This window comes from Heptranchias perlo, chromosome 27 (assembly GCF_035084215.1).
Source record: "Heptranchias perlo isolate sHepPer1 chromosome 27, sHepPer1.hap1, whole genome shotgun sequence".
In the NCBI taxonomy this organism is placed as follows: Eukaryota; Metazoa; Chordata; class Chondrichthyes; order Hexanchiformes; family Hexanchidae; genus Heptranchias; species Heptranchias perlo.
In genome coordinates, this window is record NC_090351.1 from 27,528,634 (window position 1) to 27,551,930 (window position 23,297).

The 23,297-nt window shown below is 47.4% G+C and overlaps 2 protein-coding genes across 11 annotated transcripts in view; one reads left to right on the plus strand and one right to left on the minus strand.

Moving 5' to 3' along the window:
- Positions 1-22,729, plus strand: part of LOC137344483 (complement receptor type 2-like) — a 48,615-nt gene extending 25,886 nt beyond the window's left edge. Inside the window, exons 9-13 of the mRNA XM_068007478.1 lie at positions 5,820-6,002; positions 9,828-10,007; positions 15,540-15,722; positions 19,320-19,499; positions 21,328-22,729. Coding sequence (XP_067863579.1) covers positions 5,820-6,002; positions 9,828-10,007; positions 15,540-15,722; positions 19,320-19,499; positions 21,328-21,530 — 929 coding nt within the window. The 3' untranslated portion in view covers positions 21,531-22,729. The remainder of the gene's footprint in view (positions 1-5,819; positions 6,003-9,827; positions 10,008-15,539; positions 15,723-19,319; positions 19,500-21,327) is intronic.
- The window catches only part of LOC137344484 (complement decay-accelerating factor, GPI-anchored-like), a 56,713-nt gene continuing 48,772 nt past the window's right edge, over positions 15,357-23,297 (minus strand). For 9 of the 10 annotated variants that reach the window (XM_068007486.1, XM_068007488.1, XM_068007483.1 and 6 more), the window contains 2 exons: positions 22,262-22,335; positions 17,694-21,485 (listed from right to left, as the gene is read on the minus strand). In XM_068007486.1, coding sequence (XP_067863587.1) covers positions 21,445-21,485; positions 22,262-22,335 — 115 coding nt within the window. In that variant the 3' untranslated portion in view covers positions 17,694-21,444. Of the gene's footprint in view, positions 15,744-17,693; positions 21,486-22,261; positions 22,336-23,297 lie in introns of those variants that run through there. The other variant, XR_010968368.1, reaches the window with a different exon arrangement.

Here is a 23,297-nt window from a genome sequence, read left to right on the forward strand (position 1 = left end):
GGGACTTCAATGTCCATCACCAAGAGTGGCTTGGTAGCACCACTACTGACCGAGCTGGCCGAGTCCTGAAGGACATAGCTGCCAGACTGGGCCTGCGGCAGGTGGTGAGCGAACCAACACGAGGGAAAAACCTACTTGACCTCATCCTCACCAATCTACCTGTCGTAAATGCATCTGTCCATGACAGTATTGGTAGGAGTGACCGCCGCACAGTCCTTGTGGAGATGAAGTCCCATCTTCACACTGAGGACACCATCCAACGTGTTGCGTGGCACTACCACCGTGCTAAATGGGATAGATTCAGAACAGATCTAGCAGCTCAAAACCGGGCATCCATGAGGCACTGTGGGCAATCAGCAGCAGCAGATTTGTATTCCAGCACAATCTGTAACCTCATGGCCCGGCATATTCCTCACTCTACCATTACCAACATGCCAGGCGATCAACCCTGGCTCAATGAGGAGTATAGAAGAGCATGCCAGGAGCAGCACCAGGTGTACCTAAAAATGAGGTGCCAACCTGGTGAAGCTACAACACAGGACTACATGCATCCTAAACAGCAGAAGCAACATGCTATAGACAGAGCTAAGCGATTCCACAACCAACGGATCAGATCAAAGCTCTGCAGTCCTGCCACATCCAGTCGTGAATGGTAGTGGACAATTAAGCAACTAACAGGAGGAGGAGGCTCTGCAAACATCCCCATTCTCAATGATGGCGGAGTCCAGCACGTGAGTGCAAAAGACAAGGCTGAAGCGTTTGCAACCATCTTCAGCCAGAAGTGCCGAGTGGATGATCCATCTCAGCCTCCTCCTGATATCCCCACCATCACGGAAGCCAGTCTTCGGCCAATTCGATTCACTCCACGTGATATCAAGAAACGGCTGAGTGCACTGGATACAGCAAAGGCTATGGGCCCCGACAACATCCCAGCTGTAGTGCTGAAGACTTGTGCTCCAGAACTAGCTGCGCCTCTAGCCAAGCTGTTCCAGTACAGCTACAACACTGGCATCTACCCGACAATGTGGAAAATTGCCCAGGTATGTCCTGTCCACAAAAAGCAGGACAAATCCAATCCGGCCAATTACCGCCCCATCAGTCTACTCTCAATCATCAGCAAAGTGATGGAAGGTGTCGTCGACAGTGCTATCAAGCGGCACTTACTCACCAATAACCTGCTCACCGATGCTCAGTTTGGGTTCCGCCAGGACCACTCGGCTCCAGACCTCATTACAGCCTTGGTCCAAACATGGACAAAAGAGCTGAATTCCAGAGGTGAGGTGAGAGTGACTGCCCTTGACATCAAGGCAGCATTTGACCGAGTGTGGCACCAAGGAGCCCTCGTAGAATTGAAGTCAATGGGAATCAGGGGGAAAACTCTCCAGTGGCTGGAGTCATACCTAGCACAAAGGAAGATGGTAGTGGTTGTTGGAGGCCAATCATCTCAGCCCCAAGGCATTGCTGCAGGAGTTCTTCAGGGCAGTGTCCTAGGCCCAACCATCTTCAGCTGCTTCATCAATGACCTTCCCTCCATCATAAGGTCAGAAATGGGGATGTTCGCTGATGACTGCACAGTGTTCAGTTCCATTCGCAACCCCTCAGATAATGAAGCAGTCCGAGCCCGCATGCAGCAAGACCTGGACAACATCCAGGCTTGGGCTGATAAGTGGCAAGTAACATTCGCGCCAGATAAGTGCCAGGCAATGACCATCTCCAACAAGAGAGAGTCTAACCACCTCCCCTTGACATTCAACGGCATTACCATCGCCGAATCCCCCACCATCAACATCCTGGTGGTCACCATTGACCAGAAACTTAACTGGACCAGCCATGTAAATACTGTGGCTATGAGAGCAGGTCAGAGGCTGGGTATTCTGCGGCGAGTGACTCACCTCCTGACTCCCCAAAGCCTTTCCACCATCTACAAGGCACAAGTCAGGAGTGTGATGGAATACTCTCCACTTGCCTGGATGAGTGCAGCTCCAACAACACTCAAGAAGCTCGACACCATCCAAGATAAAGCAGCCCGCTTGATTGGCACCCCATCCACCACACTAAACATTCACTCCCTTCACCACCGGCGCACTGTGGCTGCAGTGTGCACCATCCACAGGATGCACTGCAGCAACTCGCCAAGGCTTCTTCGACAGCACCTCCCAAACCCGCGACCTCTACCACGTAGAAGGACAAGAGCAGCAGGCGCATGGGAACAACACCACCTGCACGTTCCCCTCCAAGTCACACACCATCCTGACTTGGAAATATATCGCCGTTCCATCATTGTTGCTGGGTCAAAATCCTGGAACTCCCTTCCTAACAGCACTGTGGGAGAACCGTCACCACACGGACTGCAGCGGTTCAAGAAGGCGGCTCACCACCACCTTCTCGAGGGCAATTAGGGATGGGCAATAAATGCTGGCCTCGCCAGCGACGCCCACATCCCGTGAACGAATAAAAAAATAAAAAATAAAAAATTGGACCGAGTGTGGCACCAAGGAGCCCTAGTAAAATTGAAGTCAGTGGGAATCAGGGGGAAAACTGTCCAGTGGCTGGAGTCATACTTAGCACAAAGGAAGATGGTCATGGTTATTGGAGGCCAATCATCTCAGCCCCAGGATATTGCTGCAGGAGTTCCTCAGGGCAGTGTCCTAGGCCCAACTATCTTCAGCTGCTTCATCAATGACCTTCCCTCAATCATAAGGTCAGAAATGGGGATGTTCGCTGATGACTGCACAGTGTTCACTTCCATTCACAACCCCTCAGATAATGAAGCAGTCCCTGCCCGCAAGCAGCAAGGCCTGCACAACATCCAAGCTTGGGCTGATAAGTGGCGAGTAACATTCGCGCCAGACTAGTGCCAGGCAATGACCATCTCCAACAAGAGAGTCTAACCACCTCCCCTTGACATTCAACGGCATTACCATCGCTGAATCCCCCACCATCAACATCCTAGGGAACGCCATTGACCAGAAACTTAACTGGACCAGTCACATAAATACTGTGGCTATAAGAGCATGTCAGAGCCTGGGTATTATGTGGCGAGTGACTCACCTCCCGACTCCTCAAAGCCTTTCCACCATCTACAAGCCACAAGTCAGGAGTGTGATGGAATACTCTCCTCTTGCCTGGATGAGTGCAGCTTCAGCAACACTCAAGAAGCTCGACACCATCCAAGACAAAACAGCCCGCTTGATTGGCACCCCATCTACCACCCTAAACATTCACTCTCTACCACCGGCGCACTGTGGCTGCAATGTGTACCAGCCACAGGATGCATTGCAGCAACTCGGCAAGGCTTCTTCGACAGCACCTCCCAAATCTGCGACCTCTACCACCTAGAAGGACATGGGCAGCAGGGACATGGGCAGCAGGCACATGGGAACAACTCCATCTGCATGTTCCCCTCCAAGTCACACACCATCCCGACTTGGAAATGTATCGCCGCTCCTTCATCGTCGCTGGGTCAAAATCCTGGAACTCCCTACCTAACAGCACTGTGGGAGAACCTTCACCATCCAGACTGCAGCGGTTCAAGAAGGCTGCTCACCATCACCATCTCAAGGGCAATTAGGGATGGGCAATAAATGCTGGCCTTGCCAGCGACGCCCACATCCCATGAACGAATTTTTAAAAAACTGCGGCCTACTGCCAGCTTCCACCAGGTGGTCCTAGGGAGCAGAGGTAACCATGGTGGACAGGAGGAAAATTTGCATGTGGTTGGGGGGGGGGGGGTTGAGGGGGTTGCTGCTGAGGAAGCCAGCAGTGGTCCTGGCAGAGGCAGAGGCAGGGGCATCGAAATCAAGGACAGGGTGGGGAAATGGCTGCAGGCCTCACCATCCCATTTTCCTGCTCTTTCCACCAAAGTTGAGCAGGATAGCAAAGGAAAATTGAACCCTGTCTTTTGTAAGGGAGGGCAAATTTGGGATCTGCAGAGGATCTGCCACACACAAAAGTTTGAAAATCGCTGCTGTAAACAACAGCTGTTGTCAATCAGCCCATCTGATCAGTGTTTACTAGGGTTGCCAACTCTGGTTGGCGGCATTCCTGGAGGTTTGATCTTCTGCCATTCTGACCACATGACATCTACAAATGATACTGCATTTACCATATAAAAGTTGGGTCCCCTGTAGTTGAATATTTTTGTTTCTGGTTTCGCGCCAGCTGCTCTTGTGCGACAAATTCTGAGAACCAAGAGGCCCCCCCGTGACCAGAGAGAGGGGTAACTGAGAGTGGGGAAGAGGGAAAACAGAGATGATTCACTCCACCCCGTTTTGGAGACCTGTCCCCCATTTCGGAGACCCCCCCCATTTGCGATAACCCCTCCCTCCCATTCGATTGCCTACACTCCCGACTCCCAAGCTCCCTACCAACTTCACTCCACGTGGTTGCGGCTCTCTGTGGTAACGTCACTGAGCAGGAGACTTCTCCAACAGCAGCCAGTGACATCATGGAGCTGGGTGGGGAATTTAAATCGCTGATCTCCCGGGCTGCTGGAGGCAACGCTCATGGGAGGAGCTCCAATTCCAGGAAACAACCAGTCATTCTGGGAAGGTTGGGCACCCTGGAGTTTCATATTTCTTTATCCACTATACTTTCTATGGAATCATGGAAATTAGTGCAGGTTGGAGCAGGAAATTGCAAAGGGACATAGACAGATTAAGTGAGTGGCCAAAACTATGGCAAATGGAGTTCAAAATGGGCAAGTGCGAGGTCATCCATTTTGGACTCAAGAAAGATAAATCGGAGTATTTTCTAAATGGTGAGCAACCAGGAACTGTAGAGGAGCAAAGAGATTTGGGAGTCCAAGTACACAAATCATTAAAAGCTAGTAGACAGGTACAAAAACAACAAAAAGGAACAATGACCTTTATTGCAGGGATGCTCGAATGCAAAGGGGAGGAAGTTACATGTCAGATGAATAGTGCTTTGGTTAGACCCCATCTGGAGTACTGCATTCAGTATTGGGCACCAAGCCTCAGGAAGGACATATTGGCCTTGGAAGGGGTGCAGCACAGATTCACCAGAATGACACCGGGGCTTGGAGAGTTAAATTATGAGGACAGGTTGCATAAACTTGGCTTGTATTCCTTTTATTATGGAAGATTGATGGGTGACCTGATTGAGGTGTTTAAAATATTAAAAGGATTTGATAGGGTAGATACAAAGAAACTATTACCTCTGGTGGGGGAATTCAGAACAAGGTGACATATTCTTGAAATTAGAACTAGGATATTCAGCAGTGTAATCAGGAAGCACTTTTTCCACACAAAATGTGGTAGAAATCTGGGACACTCTCCCCAACAGATTGGATGCTAGGACAATTGGAGTTTTCGAGACTGAGAAAGATAGATTTCTGTTAGTTAATGATATTAAGGGATATAGAACAAAGGCAGATAAATAAAGTTGAGGTGCAGATCATCCATGATCTAATTGAATGACAGAGTAGGCTTGAGGGGCTGGATGGCCTCCTCCTGAACCTATGTACCAAACACCTTAGCAACCAAATCTGGAATCACTGACTTTCCTTAATGAGTATTATCTGTGTTCTGCTAGTTGAGGATTCCTACATATCAACCACTTTTGCTGAATAAATCCAGATCACTGTTGAAAAGACATTCTGACAGAATGAGGAAGCATGGTGTTTGAAGATAAATCCAGTGTAATTTCATTCAATTTGATGGCAAAGCACATTCTTCAAAAAAATGTTTACATTAACTCAGAAAATAATAAACAGGAATAATCTTCTATTCCAATGTAACAACATCATTATTAAGTACACCCAGTTACGCAGTGAAGGTTATTTCATTCCTCTCTTGCAGTTGAATGTCGCTCACCCGGAAACATTGCCAATGGTAACAGATGGTCAAAAAATGAACATTATTACACATATGGTGCACAAATCAAGTACCACTGCAATTCTGGTTTTGAACTGGTTGGCAAAAGTGTCATTCAATGTAAAGAAGATGGCAATTTTTTTCCGCAACCACCTACCTGCCGAAAAGGTGAGGAACCACTTCTTAAACCTAATGACAGAATGAAAAGAAAATGCTATAACATTTGAACACCATGGACCTGAAATTCCTGGAAGTCCCCTCTGCCAGCACAATTTGGCAGACTGGTCCTCCCATCCTAATCCCAGCAACAGAATCATCTGCATGTCTAGAGTGGATTACCTGTGGCTCTATGGGCACATCTGCAATGCCTATGCCAAACCGTCGGCGGAATGTCAGAGTGGAGAGGAAGCCCAAAATAAAAGTATCCTCTTCAGATCTGCTCCCAATAGAGCAAGCAGGTGTCTTGGGGAAGGTAAACAAATCCCTCCAGGAACAAGCCAGCCTCTAGCATGATGTCTTGCGACTGATACTTTAGTGTTAATTCTTGGGGGCAGTAACCTGATAGTGGGAGGAGGGAAATTGAGTGTTGCACATTTCACACTCATTGCACGATGATTTTAGTGGGAGTGGGTTTTTGGTGGGCGCAGCAAGGGACTGGAAGTCGGGGTGGAGAAAAATACCAAAATCTCTGCACCAACAGGGTTTGAGAGCCTATATCCAGCATGTTAGGTAGAGGAAAAGGCACAGAGCCTTCTTGCGCCTGAAACAGGCACCGGGATGTAAATTTTGTTTAAAAGTGCTGGAGATGGCCTCAGTTTGGCTCCATGACTATTTCCTCTCCTAATGCTGGTCACAGGTCAGGTGATAATGGTGCTCAAAAAACTGAATGTTCTCAATTGCTGGGCTGTATCTGAAATCCAAAGATGCTTAAAAAGACAGTAATCAACTTAGATTGTGAGTGACAAATTGACTTTTGAGCTGTTAGGAGAACAAAATGTAAAGGTTTATTGGTGTGGTCGGGCTGAACTTCGCCCAGGAGCTTTTTATCAGAGCTGGGGTGTTACTCACAGTTCTCTGCTCCTGCCATTCCCCTTAGTACCACAGGTCTTCCATTGGGAGTCCCATAGGACATGCACTACTTGTAGGAGGACCAGGAAGAACTTTTGGATGGCAAGGAGGTGCAGTATGATTGCAGAAGGTTTGCAACTGACTGCCATTACTCTGCCAATTGAATATATAAGCCAAAAAGGAATTAATTGGGCCTGCAGAGGTGTATTGCTTTTGGAGGCTGCAATTCACTAGTTGCAGAATGTGTGCAGAAGGACGTGTAGCCTATCTTCTCATCTGGCACCATGCTGCCAGTTACTGTGAAGGCGAGTGCTGCCTTGAACACTCTCGCTCCCTACAAGCACCACCCGCCAAAAGGGGGTCCACCAGTGCAACCAAGGAAACTTCTGTGATGCTGCAGCGCAGATGCTCCTACGAGGCCCTCTCCCTACACCGTTGCACATTGGGGGCATTAGCATTTCTACTCCGGACTTCTGCCAGCTTCCACCAGGTGGTCCCAGGGAGCAGAGGTAACCGGGGTGGACAGGAGGGAAATTTGCATGGGGTTGGGGGTGGTGCTGCTGGGGAGGCCAGCAGTGGTCCTGGCAAAGGCAGGGGCAAGGAAATCGAGGTCAGGTTGGGGAAATGGCAGCTGGCCTCATCATCCCATTTTCCTGCTGTTTCCAACAAAATTGAGCAGGACAGCAAAGGAAAATTCAACCCTGTCGTTTGTAAGGTAGGGCAAGTTAGGGATCTGCAGAGGGTCTGCCACACAGGAACGTTTGAAAATCGCTCCTGTGAATCAGCCCATCTCATCAGTGTTTACTAGGTTTGCCAACTCTGGTTGGAGGCAACACTGGAGGTTTGATGATGTGACATTCCGACCACATAACATCTACAAATCCATTTATCGTGTAAAAGTTGAATATTTTTGCTTCTGGTTTTGCATCAGCTGCTCTTGTGCAACAATTTCTAAAAACCAGGAGGACTCCCGTGACCAGGGGAAGGGGAAACCAAGAGTGGGGGGGATGGAAAACAGAGAACCGCCCCACCCCCCAATTTCAGAGACACCCCACTCGCCCCCCAACCCCGGTTTCGGAGACCACCCTCATTTCGGAGACACACCCAAGTTTCCGAGATCGCCCCCTTCGTTTACCAAGACTCCCGTCTGTTCAGCCCACTACCAACTGTACGCCACGTGGTTGAGCTCTCTGTGGCTAACGTCACCAAGCAGGAGGCTTCTCTAACTGCAGCCGGTGGCATCATAGAGCGGGGCGGGGAAATTAAATCACTGATCTCCTGGGCTAATGGAGGCAGTGCTCATGGGAGAAACTCCAATTCCAGGAAACTCCCGGTCGTTCCAGGAAGGTTGGGCACCCTAGTGTTTCATATTTCTTTATCCACTATACTTTCTATGGAATCATGGAAATTAGTGCAGGTTGTGCAGGAAGTTGCAAAGGGACAAAGACATTATGGGAGTGTCCAAAGCTATGGCAAATGGAGTTCAATGTGGGCAAGTATGGGGTCATCAACTTTAGGGCATAATCTTAGAATAAGGGGCTGCTCTTTCAAAACTGAGATGAGGAGAAACTTCTTCACTCAGAGGGTAGTAGGTCTGTGGAATTTGCTGCCCCAGGAAGCTGTGGAAGCGACATCATTAAACAAATTTAAAACAGAAATAGACAGTTTCCTAGAAGTAAAGGGAATTAGGGGTTACGGGGAGCGGGCAGGAAATTGGACATGAATTTAGATTTGAGGTTAGGATCAGATCAGCCGTGATCTTATTGAATGGCGGAGCAGGCTCGAGGGGCCGATTGGCCTACTCCTGCTCCTATTTCTTATGTTCTTATGTTCTTAGACTCAAGAAAGATGAATCAGAGAATTTTCTAAATGGTGAGCAAATAGGAACTGTAAAGGAGCAAAGAGATTTGGGAGTCCAAGTCCACAAATCATTAAAAGCTAGTAGACAGGTACGAAAAGCAATCAAAAAGGCTCATGGAACGATGACCTTTATCTCAAAGGGGCTGGAATGCAAATAGGATGAAATTATGCATCAGATGTATAGTGCCTTGGTCAGACCCCATCTGGAATACTGCGTTCAGTATTGGGCACCAGGCCTCAGGAATGACATATTGGCCTTGGAGAGGGTGCAGCACAGATTCAACAGAATGATCCCGGGGCTTCGAGTGTTAAGTTTTGAGGACAGATTGCATTAACTCACATTGTATTCTCTTGAGTCTAGAAGATTGAGGGGTGACCGGATCGAGGTGTTTAAAATATTAATAGGATTTGTTAGGGTAGATCCGGAGAAACTATTCCCCTGGTGGGGGAATTCAGAACAAGGTGACATATTCTTGAAATTAGAACTCGGATATTCAGCAGTGTAATCAGGAAGCACTTTTTCACACAAAGCGTGGTAGAAATCCTCAACACTATCCCCAAAAGACTGGATGCTCGGACAGTTGGACCTTTCAAGACTGAGAAAGATAGATTTTTAATAGTTAATGATATTTAGGGATATAGAATAAAGGCAGATAAATGAAGTTAAGGTGCAGATCATCCATGATCTACTTGAATGGCGGAGTAGACTTGAGGGGCTTATTGGCCTACTCCTGTTCCTATGTACCACACACCTTAGCAACCAAATCTGGAACCACTGACTTTTCTTAATGAGTGTTATCTGTATTCTGCTAGTTGAGGATTCCTACATGTCAACCACTTTTAACAAATAAATCCAGATCACTTTTGAAAAGACATTCTGACAGAATGAGGAGAGCATGATGTTTGAAGTTAAAGCCAGTGTAATTTAATTCAATTTGATGGCAAAGCACATTCTTCAAAAAAATGTTTACGTTGACTCAGAAAATAATAAACAGGAATAATCTTATATTGTGATGTAAGTACAACCAATTACCCAGTGAAGACTTATACAATGCTCTCTTGCAGTTTGTCCTACACCCAGAAACATTTACAATGGATTCATAATTTCATCAGCTAAAACTGTTTACAAAAATGGTGACCAGGTCACGTACCGCTGCAATTCTGGTTTTGAACTGGTTGGCGAAAGTGTCATTCAATGTAAAGAAGATGGCAATTTTTTTCCGCATCCACCTACCTGCCGAAAAGGTGAGGAACCACTTCTTAAACCTAATGACAGAATGAAAAGAAAATGCTATAACATTTGAACACCATGGATCTGAAATTCCTGAGGGTCCCCTCTGCTGGCACAGTTGGGCAGAACGGTCCTCCCATCCCAAATCCCAGCGACATAATCATCTGCATGTCAAGAGTGGATTACCTGTGACTGTATGGGCACATCTGCAATGCCGATGCCAAACCGTCGGCGGAATGTCAGAGTGGAGAGGAAGCCCAAAATAAAAGTATCCTCTTCAGATCTGCTCCCAATAGAGCAAGCAGGTTTCTTGGGGAAGGTAAACAAATCCCTCCAGGAACAAGCCAGCCTCTAGCATGATGTCTTGCGACTGATACTTTAGTGTTAATTCTTGGGGCAGTAACCTGACAGTGGGGGGAGGGAAATTGAGTGTTGCACATTTCACACTCATTGCATGATGATTTTAGTAGTGGGAGTGGGTTTTTGGTGGGCGCAGCAAGGGACTGGAAGTAGGGGTGGAGAAAAATCCCAAAATCTCTGCACCAACAGGGTTTGAGAGCCTATATCCAGCATGTTAGGTAGAGGAAAAGGCACAGAGCCTTCTTGCGCCTGAAACAGGCACCGGGATGTAAATTTTGTTTGAAAGTGCTAGAGATGGCCTCAGTTTGGCTCCATGACTATTTCCTCTCCTAATGCTGGTCACAGGTCAGGTGATAATGGTGCTCAAAAAACTGAATGTTCTCAATTGCTGGGCTGTATCTGAAATCCAAAGATGCTTAAAAAGACAGTAATCAACTTAGATTGTGACTGACAAATTGACTTTTGAGCTGTTAGGAGAACAAAATGTAAAGATTTATTGGTGTGGTCGGGCTGAACTTCGCCCAGGAGCTTTTTATCAGAGCTGGGGTGTTACTCACAGTTCTCTGCTCCTGCCATTCCCCTTAGTACCACAGGTCTTCCATTGGGAGTCCCATAGGACATGCACTACTTGTAGGAGGACCAGGAAGAACTTTTGGATGGCAAGGAGGTGCAGTATGATTGCAGAAGGATTGCAACTACCTGCCATTACTCTGCCAATTGAATATATAAGCCAAAAAGGAATTAATTGGGCCTGCAGAGGTGTATTGCTTTTGGAGGCTGCAATTCACTAGTTGCAGAATGTGTGCAGAAGGACGTGTAGCCTATCTTCTCATCTGGCACCATGCTGCCAGTTACTGTGAAGGCGAGTGCTGCCTTGAACACTCTCGCTCCCTACAAGCACCACCCGCCAAAAGGGGGTCCACCAGTGCAACCAAGGAAACTTCTGTGATGCTGCAGCGCAGATGCTCCTACGAGGCCCTCTCCCTACACCGTTGCACATTGGGGGCATTAGCATCTCTACTCTGGACTTCTGCCAGCTTCCACCAGGTGGTCCCAGGGAGCAGAGGTAACCGGGGTGGACAGGAGGGAAATTTGCATGGGGTTGGGGGTGGTGCTGCTGGGGAGGCCAGCAGTGGTCCTGGCAAAGGCAGGGGCAAGGAAATCGAGGTCAGGTTGGGGAAATGGCCGCAGGCCTCATCATCCCATTTTCCTGCTGTTTCCAACAGAATTGAGCAGGACAGCAAAGGAAAATTCAACCCCGTCGTTTGTAAGGTAGGGCAAGTTAGGGATCTGCAGAGGGTCTGCCACACAGGAACGTTTGAAAATCGCTCCTGTGAATCAGCCCATCTCATCAGTGTTTACTAGGTTTGCCAACTCTGGTTGGAGGCATCACTGGAGGATTGCTGATGTAACATTCCGACCACATAACATCTACAAATCCATTTATCGTGTAAAAGTTGAATATTTTTGCTTCTGGTTTTGCATCAGCTGCTCTTGTGCAACAAGTTCTAAAAACCAGGAGGACTCCCGTGACCAGGGGAAGGGGAAACTGAGAGTTGGGGGATGGAAAACAGAGACACCCCATCCACCCCCCCCACCCAGGTTTTGGAGACCACCCTCATTTCGGAGACATACCCAAGTTTCCAAGACTGCCCCCTTCGTTTACCAAGACTCCTGTCTGTTCAGCCCACTACCAACTGTACGCCACGTGGTTGAGCTCTCTGTGGGCAACGTTACCGAGCAGGAGGCTTCTCTAACTGCAGCCGGTGGCATCATAGAGCGGGGCGGGGAAATTAAATCACTGATCTCCTGGGCTAATGGAGGCAGGGCTCATGGGAGAAGCTCCAATTCCGGTAAACTCCCGGTCGTTCCAGGAAGGTTGGGCACCCTAGTGTTTCATATTTCTTTATCCACTATACTTTCTATGGAATCATGGAAATTAGTGCAGGTTGTGCAGGAAGTTGCAAAGGGACAAAGACATTGGGCTCGATTTTAGGGTCGGGTTTCCAGCAGGGGGGGCCCCGAAAATCCCGATATGCGGTCACGTGACCGGATCGCGCTGCGATCCCGACCACTTCCGGGTTCCCCGATGACGTGCGGGGCTGCGTGCGCGGCCCCCACTGGTGGGAATCCCGCAGGCAATTAAAGCCAGCGGGATTCCACTTGAGAGTACTTACCTTGCTTGTTGAGGTCAGTTAATGAGCTGAATCAGCTGTCAAAAGAGGAAGTGTGGGATTTCACCTGCATCGCAGAGTGTTTTACACACTGGGGGAAACAGTCTCTCCCCAACCAGGCGTGTTGCAGCCAGCAGCCTGTGGCAGGTGCCAAGGTGCACTCCACGGGGGAGAGCCCTCACCCACGCGGGAGGCCACCGCGTCACATAGGGCAACCCCTGCCCCCCACCACACCCCGCCAAGCCAGAGGACAGACCGACACGAAACCGCAGCCCCAGTCCGAGGAACCACCCACCTACCCTGCACAACCCCTCAGACCAACACCTGCCAGATGGGTGGTGCGTGGACACCCTCGGAGGACGAACAGCATGACCAGCCCCAGCAGCATCGCAGTCCACGCCGTCCGCCGCAGAGACGTGGAGCCCCCCAACATGGTGTTGTTGCACGCCCACCTGCACAGCAGGAGGGAGGGCTACCGCAGAGAGAGACGCATCGCAGAGGGCACTACCCTCGCCACAGGGTCCACAGACCGAGGCGCAGCTCCCCGGACCTCTCCGAGCAGCAGTGCACACGGAGGCGCAGATTCGCCCGACATGTAGTCGTGGAGATCTGCAGGCTCTTTCATGCCGAGCTGCTCCTGGCTGGCCCCAGCACCAACTGCTTACCTGTCGCTGTCAAAGTCACCACTGCCCTCCACAACTTCTCCTCCGCATCCTTCCAGGGTGCAGCCGGCTACACCGCCGATGTCTCGCAGTCGTCTGCGCGGAAGAGCCCTGCAAATACACCTGCACCTACTCTGCAGTAACACGATGGGTGGCATCAGTGGTGGGTCCTCATAGTGATACCCAGGAGTGGGCATTATTGGACACAACAGACAGGATTCGCGGAGACATGGCAGTGGTGGTGCCAATATAATGTGCGCTGTTTGTTGCTCTGAAATTCAATATAGGTAACACCCATGGCAAACCCTCCGACACCCTTGTGCACCCCCTTCATGCTCACGAAACATTTGCCTTACGCTGCCTACTGCACATATGCAATGCATGCCCTGTGGCTGCAGCACAGGTGGTGGCAGGTTGAGTGAGGCTGGCCGTGAGGGAGATGCACGAGAGGGTGAGTATGGGATAGAGCCATGAGATTGTATGAGGATTGGGTCGCGTGTTAGTGGCAGGATGAGTACTGGCGATGTGAGTAGGTGGAGGTAAGATGAGGATGGGGTTTGAGTGGGTATGAGGGGTGATGTGACAGAGTAGTGTTGGCGGTGCCGAAGGAGATGTGTGGTTGGGGCAGTGTTGTGGCAGATGGAGTGTAGGGGAAAGACTTCGTGTTCTCACTGTGGCTGACCTACTGAGGTCATTGCAGCGCCTCCTGCACTGTATGCAGGTGGGCGATATGTTGGTTGCGCAGGTGACCCCCTCTGCCACCTCGAGCCAGGCCTTCTTGGTGGCAGAGGCTGGCCGCTTCCTCCCGCCCGCCGGGTGGAAGATCTCTGTCTTTGCCCTCCTCCTCACCCCATCTGATGATACCTGGGGTGAGGCATCATTAAACTGGGAGCAGCCTTCCCCCTGGGCTGCTCCATGCTGTAATTTGTTCCATTGGTTGCAGCATCTGTCAGTGGAGGACTGCCCCTTTAAATAGAGCGCCTTCAGCTGACAGATCGTACTGCGCATGCGCAGCCCGCCCAACGCGCAGACCAGCAGCGCGGACCCCGGAGGATCAGGTAATTGATTCCTATTAGTGTGTTGCCTGCTACGATCGCGCGGGCAACCCACTAATTTCTCCGAGCGTGTTGACCACGCTCCCGAAACCCAACCCGCCGGAAACCCGCAGGCCTGCTAAAATCAGGCCCATTAAGTGAGTGGCCAAAACTATGACAAATGGGGTTCAATGTGGGCAAGTATGGGGTCATCAACTTTCGACTCAAGAAAGATGAATCACAGTATTTTCTAAATGGTGAGCAACTTGGAACTGTAAAGGAGCAAAGAGATTTAGGAGGCCAAGTCCACAAATCATTAAAAGCTAGTAGACAGGTACGAAAAGCAATCAGAAAGGCTAATGGAATGATGACCTTTATCTCAAGGGGGCTGGAATGCCAAAAGGATGAAGTTATGCATCAGATGTATAGTGCCTTGGTCAGACCCCATCTGGAATACTGCGTTCAGTATTGGGCACCACGCCTCAGGATTCCTTGGAGAGGGTACAGCACTGATTCAACAGAATGATACCGGGGCTTAGAGTGTTAAGTTTTGAGGACAGATTGCATGAACTCGCCTTGTATTCCCTTGAGTCTAGAAGATTGAGGGGTGACCTGATTGAGGTGTTTAAAATATTAAAAGGATTTGTTAGGGTAGATCCGGAGAAACTATTTCCTCTGGTGGGGGAATTCAGAACAAGGTGACATATTCTTGAAATTAGAACTAGGATATTCAGCAGTGTAATCAGGAAGCACTTTTTCCACACAAAATGTGGTAGAAATCTGGGACACTCTCCCCAAAAGATTGGATGCTAGGACAATTGGAGCTTTCAAGACTGAGAAAGATAGATTTCTGTTAGTTAATGATATTAAGGGATATAGAACAAAGGCAGATAAATAAAGTTGAGGTGCAGATCATCCATGATCTAATTGAATGACAGAGTAGGCTTGAGGGGCTGGATGGCCTCCTCCTGAACCTATGTACCAAACAACTTAGCAACCAAATCTGGAATCACTGACTTTCCTTAATGAGTATTATCTGTGTTCTGCTAGTTGAGGATTCCTACATGTCATCCACTTTTACTGAATAAATCGAGATCACTGTTGAAAAGACATTCTGACAGAATGAGTAAGCATGGTGTTTGAAGATAAATCCAGTGTAATTTCATTCAATTTGATGGCAAAGCACATTTTTCAAAAAAATGTTTACATTAACTCAGAAAATAATAAACAGGAATAATCTTCTATTCCAATGTAATGACATCATTATTAAGTACACCCAGTAACGCAGTGAAGGCTATTTCATTCCTCTCTTGCAGTTGAATGTCGCTCACCCGGGGACATTGCCAATGGTTACAGATGGCCAAGAAATGAACATTATTACACATATGGTGCACAAATCAAGTACCGCTGCTATTCTGGTTTTGAACTGGTTGGCAAAAGTGTCATTCAATGTAAAGAAGATGGCAATTTTTTTCCGCAACCACCTACCTGCCAAAAAGGTGAGGAACCACTTCTTAAACCTAATGACAAAATGCAAAGAAAATGCTATTACATTTGAACACCATGGACCTGAAATTCCTGGAAGTCCCCTCTGCCGGCACAATTTGGCAGACTGGTCCTCCCATCCCAATCCCAGCAACAGAATCATCTGCATGTCAAGAGTGGATTACCTGTGGCTCTATGGGCACATCTGCAATGCCTATGCCAAACCGTCGGCGGAATGTCAGAGTGGAGAGGAAGCCCAAAATAAAAGTATCCTCTTCAGATCTGCTCCCAATAGAGCAAGCAGGTGTCTTGGGGAAGGTAAACAAATCCCTCCAGGAACAAGCCAGCCTCTAGCATGATGTCTTGCGACTGATACTTTAGTGTTAATTCTTGGGGGCAGTAACCTGACAGTGGGGGGAGGGAAATTGAGTGTTGCACATTTCATACTCATTGCACGATGATTTTAGTAGTGGGAGTGGGTTTTTGGTGGGCGCAGCAAGGGACTGGAAGTAGGGGTGGAGAAAAATACCAAAACCTCTGCACCAACAGGGTTTGAGAGCCTATATCCAGCATGTTAGGTAGAGGAAAAGGCACAGAGCCTTCTTGCGCCTGAAACAGGCACCGGGATGTAAATTTTGTTTGAAAGTGCTAGAGATGGCCTCAGTTTGGCTCCATGACTATTTCCTCTCCTAATGCTGGTCACAGGTCAGGTGATAATGGTGCTCAAAAAACTGAATGTTCTCAATTGCTGGGCTGTATCTGAAATCCAAAGATGCTTAAAAAGACAGTAATCAACTTAGATTGTGACTGACAAATTGACTTTTGAGCTGTTAGGAGAACAAAATGTAAAGATTTATTGGTGTGGTCGGGCTGAACTTCGCCCAGGAGCTTTTTATCAGAGCTGGGGTGTTACTCACAGTTCTCTGCTCCTGCCATTCCCCTTAGTACCACAGGTCTTCCATTGGGAGTCCCATAGGACATGCACTACTTGTAGGAGGACCAGGAAGAACTTTTGGATGGCAAGGAGGTGCAGTATGATTGCAGAAGGATTGCAACTACCTGCCATTACTCTGCTAATTGAATATATAAGCCAAAAAGGAATTAATTGGGCCTGCAGAGGTGTATTGCTTTTGGAGGCTCCAATTCACCAGTTGCAGAATGTGTGCAGAAGGACGTGTAGCCTATCTTCTCATCTGGCACCACGCTGCCAGTTACTGTGAAGGCGAGTGCTGCCTTGAACACTCTCGCTCCCTACAAGCACCACCCGCCAAAAGAGGGTCCACCAGTGCAACCAAGGAAACTTCTGTGGTGCTGCAGCGCAGATGCTCCTACGAGGCCCTCTCCCTACACCGTTGCACATTGGGGGTATTAGCATCTCTACTCCGGACTTCTGCCAGCTTCCACCAGGTGGTCCCAGGGAGCAGAGGTAACCGGGGTGGACAGGAGGGAAATTTGCATGGGGTTGGGGGTGGTGCTGCTGGGGAGGCCAGCAGTGGTCCTGGCAAAGGCAGGTGCAAGGAAATCGAGGTCAGGTTGGGGAAATGGCAGCAGGCCTCATCATCCCATTTTCCTGCTGTTTCCAACAGAATTGAGCAGGACAGCAAAGGAAAATTCAACCCTGTCGTTTGTAAGGTAGGGCAAGTTAGGGATCTGCAGAGGGTCTGCCACACAGGAACGTTTGAAAATCGCTCCTGTGAATCAGCCCATCTCGTCAGTGTTTACTAGGTTTGCCAACTCTGGTTGGAGGCATCACTGGAGGTTTGCTGATGTAACATTCCGACCACATAACATCTACAAATCCATTTATCGTGTAAAAGTTGAATATTTTTGCTTCTGGTTTTGCACCAGCTGCTCTTGTGCAACAATTTCTAAAAACCAGGAGGACTCCCGTGACCAGGGGAAGGGGAAACCGAGAGTGGGGGGGATGCAAATCAGAGACCCCCACTCCCCAGATTCAGATACACCCCACGCCCACCCACCCCGGTTTCGGAGACCACCCTCATTTCGGAGACGCACCCAAGTTTCCGAGACTGCCCCCTTCGTTTACCAAGACTCCCCTCTGTCCAGCCCACTACCAACTGTACGCCACGTGGTTGAGCTCTCTGTGGGTAACGTCACCAAGCAGGAGGCTTCTCTAACTGCAGCCGGTGGCATCATAGAGCGGGGCGGGGAAATTAAATCACTGATCTCCTGGGCTAATGGAGGCAGTGCTCATGGGAGAAACTCCAATTCCGGTAAACTCCCGGTCGTTCCGGGAAGGTTGGGCACCCTAGTGTTTCATATTTCTTTATCCAATATACTTTCTATGGAATCATGGAAATTAGTGCAGGTTGTGCAGGAAGTTGCAAAGGGACAAAGACATTAAGTGAGTGGCCAAAACTATGGCAAATGGAGTTCAATGTGGGCAAGTATGGGGTCATCAACTTTAGACTCAAGAAAGATGAATCAGAGTATTTTCTAAATGGTGAGCAACTTGGAACTGTAAAGGAGCAAAGAGATTTGGGAGTCCAAGTCCACAAATCATTAAAAGCTAGTAGACAGGTACGAAAAGCAATCAAAAAGGCTCATGGAACGATGACCTTTATCTCAAGGGGGCTGGAATGCAAATAGGATGAAGTTATGCATCAGATGTATAGTGCCTTGGTCAGACCCCATCTGGAATACTGCGTTCAGTATTGGGCACCAGGCCTCAGGAATGACATATTGGCCTTGGAGAGGGTGCAGCACAGATTCAACAGAATGATCCCGGGGCTTAGAGTGTTAAGTTTTGAGGACAGATTGCATAAACTCACCTTGTATTCCCTTGAGTCTAGAAGATTGAGGGGTGACCGGATCGAGGTGTTTAAAATATTAATAGGATTTGTTAGGGTAGATCCGGAGAAACTATTCCCCTGGTGGGGGAATTCAGAACAAGGTGACATATTCTTGAAATTAGAACTCGGATATTCAGCAGTGTAATCAGGAAGCACTTTTTCACACAAAGCGTGGTAGAAATCCTCAACACTATCCCCAAAAGACTGGATGCTCGGACAGTTGGACCTTTCAAGACTGAGAAAGATAGATTTTTAATAGTTAATGATATTTAGGGATATAGAATAAAGGCAGATAAATGAAGTTAAGGTGCAGATCATCCATGATCTACTTGAATGGCGGAGTAGACTTGAGGGGCTTATTGGCCTACTCCTGTTCCTATGTACCACACACCTTAGCAACCAAATCTGGAACCACTGACTTTTCTTAATGAGTGTTATCTGTATTCTGCTAGTTGAGGATTCCTACATGTCAACCACTTTTAACAAATAAATCCAGATCACTTTTGAAAAGACATTCTGACAGAATGAGGAGAGCATGATGTTTGAAGTTAAGAACATAAGAAATAGGAGCAGGAGTAGGCCAATCGGCCCTTCGCGCCTGCTCCACCATTCAATAAGATCATGGCTGATCTGATCGTAACCTCAAAGCCAGTGTAATTTCATTCAATTTGATGGCAAAGCACATTCTTCAAAAAAATGTTTACGTTGACTCAGAAAATAATAAACAGGAATAATCTTATATTGTGATGTAAGTACAACCAATTACCCAGTGAAGACTAATACAATGCTCTCTTGTAGTTTGTCCTACACCCAGAAACATTTACAATGGAATCATAATTTCATCAGCTAAAACTGTTTACAAAAATGGTGACCAGGTCACGTACCGCTGCAATTCTGGTTTTGAACTGGTTGGCGAAAGTGTCATTCAATGTAAAGAAGATGGCAATTTTTTTCCGCATCCACCTACCTGCCAAAAAGGTGAGGAACCACTTTTTATACCTAATGACAGAATGCAAAGAAAATGCTATAACATTTGAACACCATGGACCTGAAATTCCTGGAAGTCCCCTCTGCTGGCACAATTTAGCAGACTGGTCCTCCCATCCCAAATCCCAGCAACAGAATCATCTGCATGGCTGGAGTGGGTTACCTGTGACTGTATGGGCACATCTGCAATGCCCGTCCCAAACCATCGGTGTCTTGACCGGAGGTCACCGGTTCGCAGAATGTCAGAGTGGAGAGGAAGCCCAAAATAAAAGTATTCTCTTCAGATCTGATCCCAATGGAGCAAGCGGGTCTCTTGAGGAAGGTAAACAAACCCCTCCAGGAACAAGCCAGCCTCTAGCATGAGGCCTTGCGACTGATACTTTAGTGTTAATTCTTGGGGGCAATAACCTGACAATGGGAGAGGGAAATTGAGTGTTGCACATTTCACACTCATTGCACGATGATTTTAGTCGTGGGAGTGGGTTTTTGGTGGGCGCAGCAAGGGACTGGAAGCAGGGGTGGAGAAAAATACCAAAACCTCTGCACCGACAGAGTTTCAGTGCTTATTTCCAGCACATTCGGTAGAGGGAAAAGGCACAGAGCCATCTTGTGCCTGAAAATGGCACTGGGATGTAAATTTTGTTTAAAAGTGCTGGAGATGGCCTCATTTTGCCCTCCATGTCTATTTCCTCTCCTAATGCTGGTCACAGGTCAGGTCATAATGGTGCTCAGAAAACTGGGTGTTCTCAATTGCTGGGCTCTGTCTGAAATAAAAAGAGGCTTTAAATGGCAATCACCCACTTAGATTGTGACTGACATATTGACTTTTGAGCAATTAGGAGAACAAAATGTAAAGGTTTATTGGCATGATAGGGCTGAACTTCGTTCAGGAGCTTTTTATGAGAGCTGGGATGTTACTCACAGATCTCTGCTCTCCCACCATTGCCTTTAGTACAATAGGTCTTCCACTGGGAATCCCATGGGACATGCGCTACTTCTAGGAGGACCAGGAAGAACTTTTGGATGGCAAGGAAGTGCAGCATGATTGCAGAAGGAAGTCATCTTCCCGCCATTACTCCGCCAACTGAATATATTGAAAGAATTAATTGGGCCTGCAGAGAAATATCGCTTTTGGAGGCTGCAATTCATGAGTTGTAGAACACATGTGGAAGGACTTGTAGCCTATCTCGTGGTCTGGCACCACACTGCCAGTTACAGAGAAGGCGCGAGCTGCCTTGAATGTCCTTGCCCCGGGATCTTTCCAAGCGGCCAGTGGGGACATCGGCAACATCAGTCAACCTGCAGTGCATCGCTGCAGGTGACTGTGCCTTGTTTGCCAGATCAAGCAGATACATTACTTTCCCCATTGACAACGAGGAGCAACAGAACAGAAATCTAGGTTTTTTTTTGAATGGCAGGATTCCCATAAATCGTGTGTCATTAAACATAGCTGCATCACGTGCTGCAGGTATAATGCAGCTGATTTGCTGGCAGTAGGCATGATGCATTCATTTCATGACACTCCACCAGCCACTTTCATTGATAGATACCCATCAAGTCAGGATTTAGATCTTGGGAGACCAAGGATATCTGCTGCTGCTTTGGCTCGTGGCTTTCTGCAGCATCCCTGCACAGACAACAATGAGGCACTTATCTCCACCATGCCAATTATCAAACAAAATATGGTGGGCTCCATTATAGATCTGTGATCAGCCCCACCCCATTTTCCTCTTGTTGTGCACAGGTGATGCTTTGCACACAGGTGAGAAGACAAACACCTCAAACTGTAATAATCATTTCTAATTCTTTCTTAATACAGTACCTAATCCAACAAGTGATACATCCTCAATACAAGTCTTTCTGAAAGAAATTGTTGCTCTGGTGCATCAAATCATTACGACGAAAAAAATGAACATCATTGAAGAATCTGCTGTTCTCAGACGTGAACGAGAAATCCTTGAAACGGAAGAAAAGATTCTGCAAAAAATCGAACAATATGTTAACAAAAGGAATATTTCTTAAATTTTCTAAATGTTGCTTTTTGGAATTATGTCCTCTGAAAACTTCAATAATATAGCAAATGCCTAAACTGATTCTATTCACATAATTTGAGATGCAGTAAACCTCATTTTTGGAATTTATATATTTTTTTAACAATAGACTTGTGTTTAACTTGCATTTTAGGATTTTTTGACCATTTTTCCACAGAAATTATTCGGGTGGGGGGAGCGGGTGATCCAAAGGGGCAATTTTAAATTTTTTTTAAAAGCAAAGTGAATTGAGGAAAAAAAAAATCTGGGCCTGGATTTTAACTGCCAGCAAATTTTCGGTGGGGAAACCACTCTGGCAGGTTTACTTTCCTACCTGCAATGAAATGATGTCCGGCTGATTTTAACGGCCAGGCCTCATTTAAATCCAGTAGGCCATATGTGAAGTCAGCGGGAATCAGTGGAAAATTGCGTGGCCCAGAGGCTGCTCACAATGTAGGTGACGGGACCGCATTCTGGGACGTCTTGCGTTGGTCTCGTGTTTCGGGAAGGGGTGGGAGGACTCCGTGAGCAGGACAGGCCTAAGCTTTTCTTGTGCGACCCAGAGGAGCATCATCGGGACCTGACATGCATATGTAAAGAAGGACCCTGCTGCCAGCTTTAGGCAGTTGTCCTGTTCATAAGAGCAGGTTAAAGTCATGGACAGTGGGATCCTGGCATCTCCAAGGCAGTTAAGTAATTCAGGCATTTTAACTGCTTACTCACCTAGTCTCCGCTGGGGGGATCTGATTAAAACCACCCTCCAGACATAAGATGGTTGATGTGCGAAACTTGATTTCCTATACAAATGTAAGCAATACACAATTCATTAGCTTGTCATGGTAATTGGTAAACATCTCGCATCCCCAGTTTTCTTATCCTTTGTTTCTTTCTGGCTGGGAAAAAAAAAGATTTGGATACATAGGACGACAGTAAGTCAGATTTTTAAAAACAGAATTCTACGAAGGCAGTGAGGCTCAGCAAAGGCTACAAGCAGGTTAGAATGCAGGGGAGTTGTTAAAAAATTATTTTGCTTAAGCCAAGCAGGATGTTGCAGTGATGTGGGGAAGCGTAGCATTTTCACGATTTTGTATTATTACGCAAAAACAAATTGTACTGATTGAAATAAGTGAATCTGATCATAATTATTGCTCCATATGTTCATGTTCTGCAAATTAAAATTGCTTAACAATTCGTATCCAGCCTCGTCTCACCAAGTGTTTGCTCAGTCTGCCTTTGAAGAGATTGAGGAAGCACACATGAATGACAGAAATATCCAGTTCAGATCCCAAGGGGATACTATTGTTGCACAGATCGGTTATGCTTCGTATAGTTAGACATTGGGCAGTACAAGCACACCTCTAATCATAGACCGCTTATTAGAGTGACTATCAGTTCTGTATCTGAGACTATCTAAAGCAAGATTCTAAACTACTTTGATTTCCAGTACATGAGAAACTTAATTAAGGTATAAATGCATTTTTGTTTTAAATTTAGAAATCACTAATCAATCTCCCATGGCACTGCACACAAGGGGGGTAATTTTAACTTTGGGCGAAGGTGTAAAATGGACGATATGGAATTCACCACCCATTATACACCATGCACAATTTTCCTTTCTTGCTGAAGTCAATGGAAGGCAAAATCAGGTGAGCTGCATAATGGGTGGCCAATTTCATATCATCCATTTAACACCAGCGCCCAAAGTTAAAATTGTCCCCATTGGGAAGGGTGCAGGCGCCTAACGGGAGCTTCACCACTA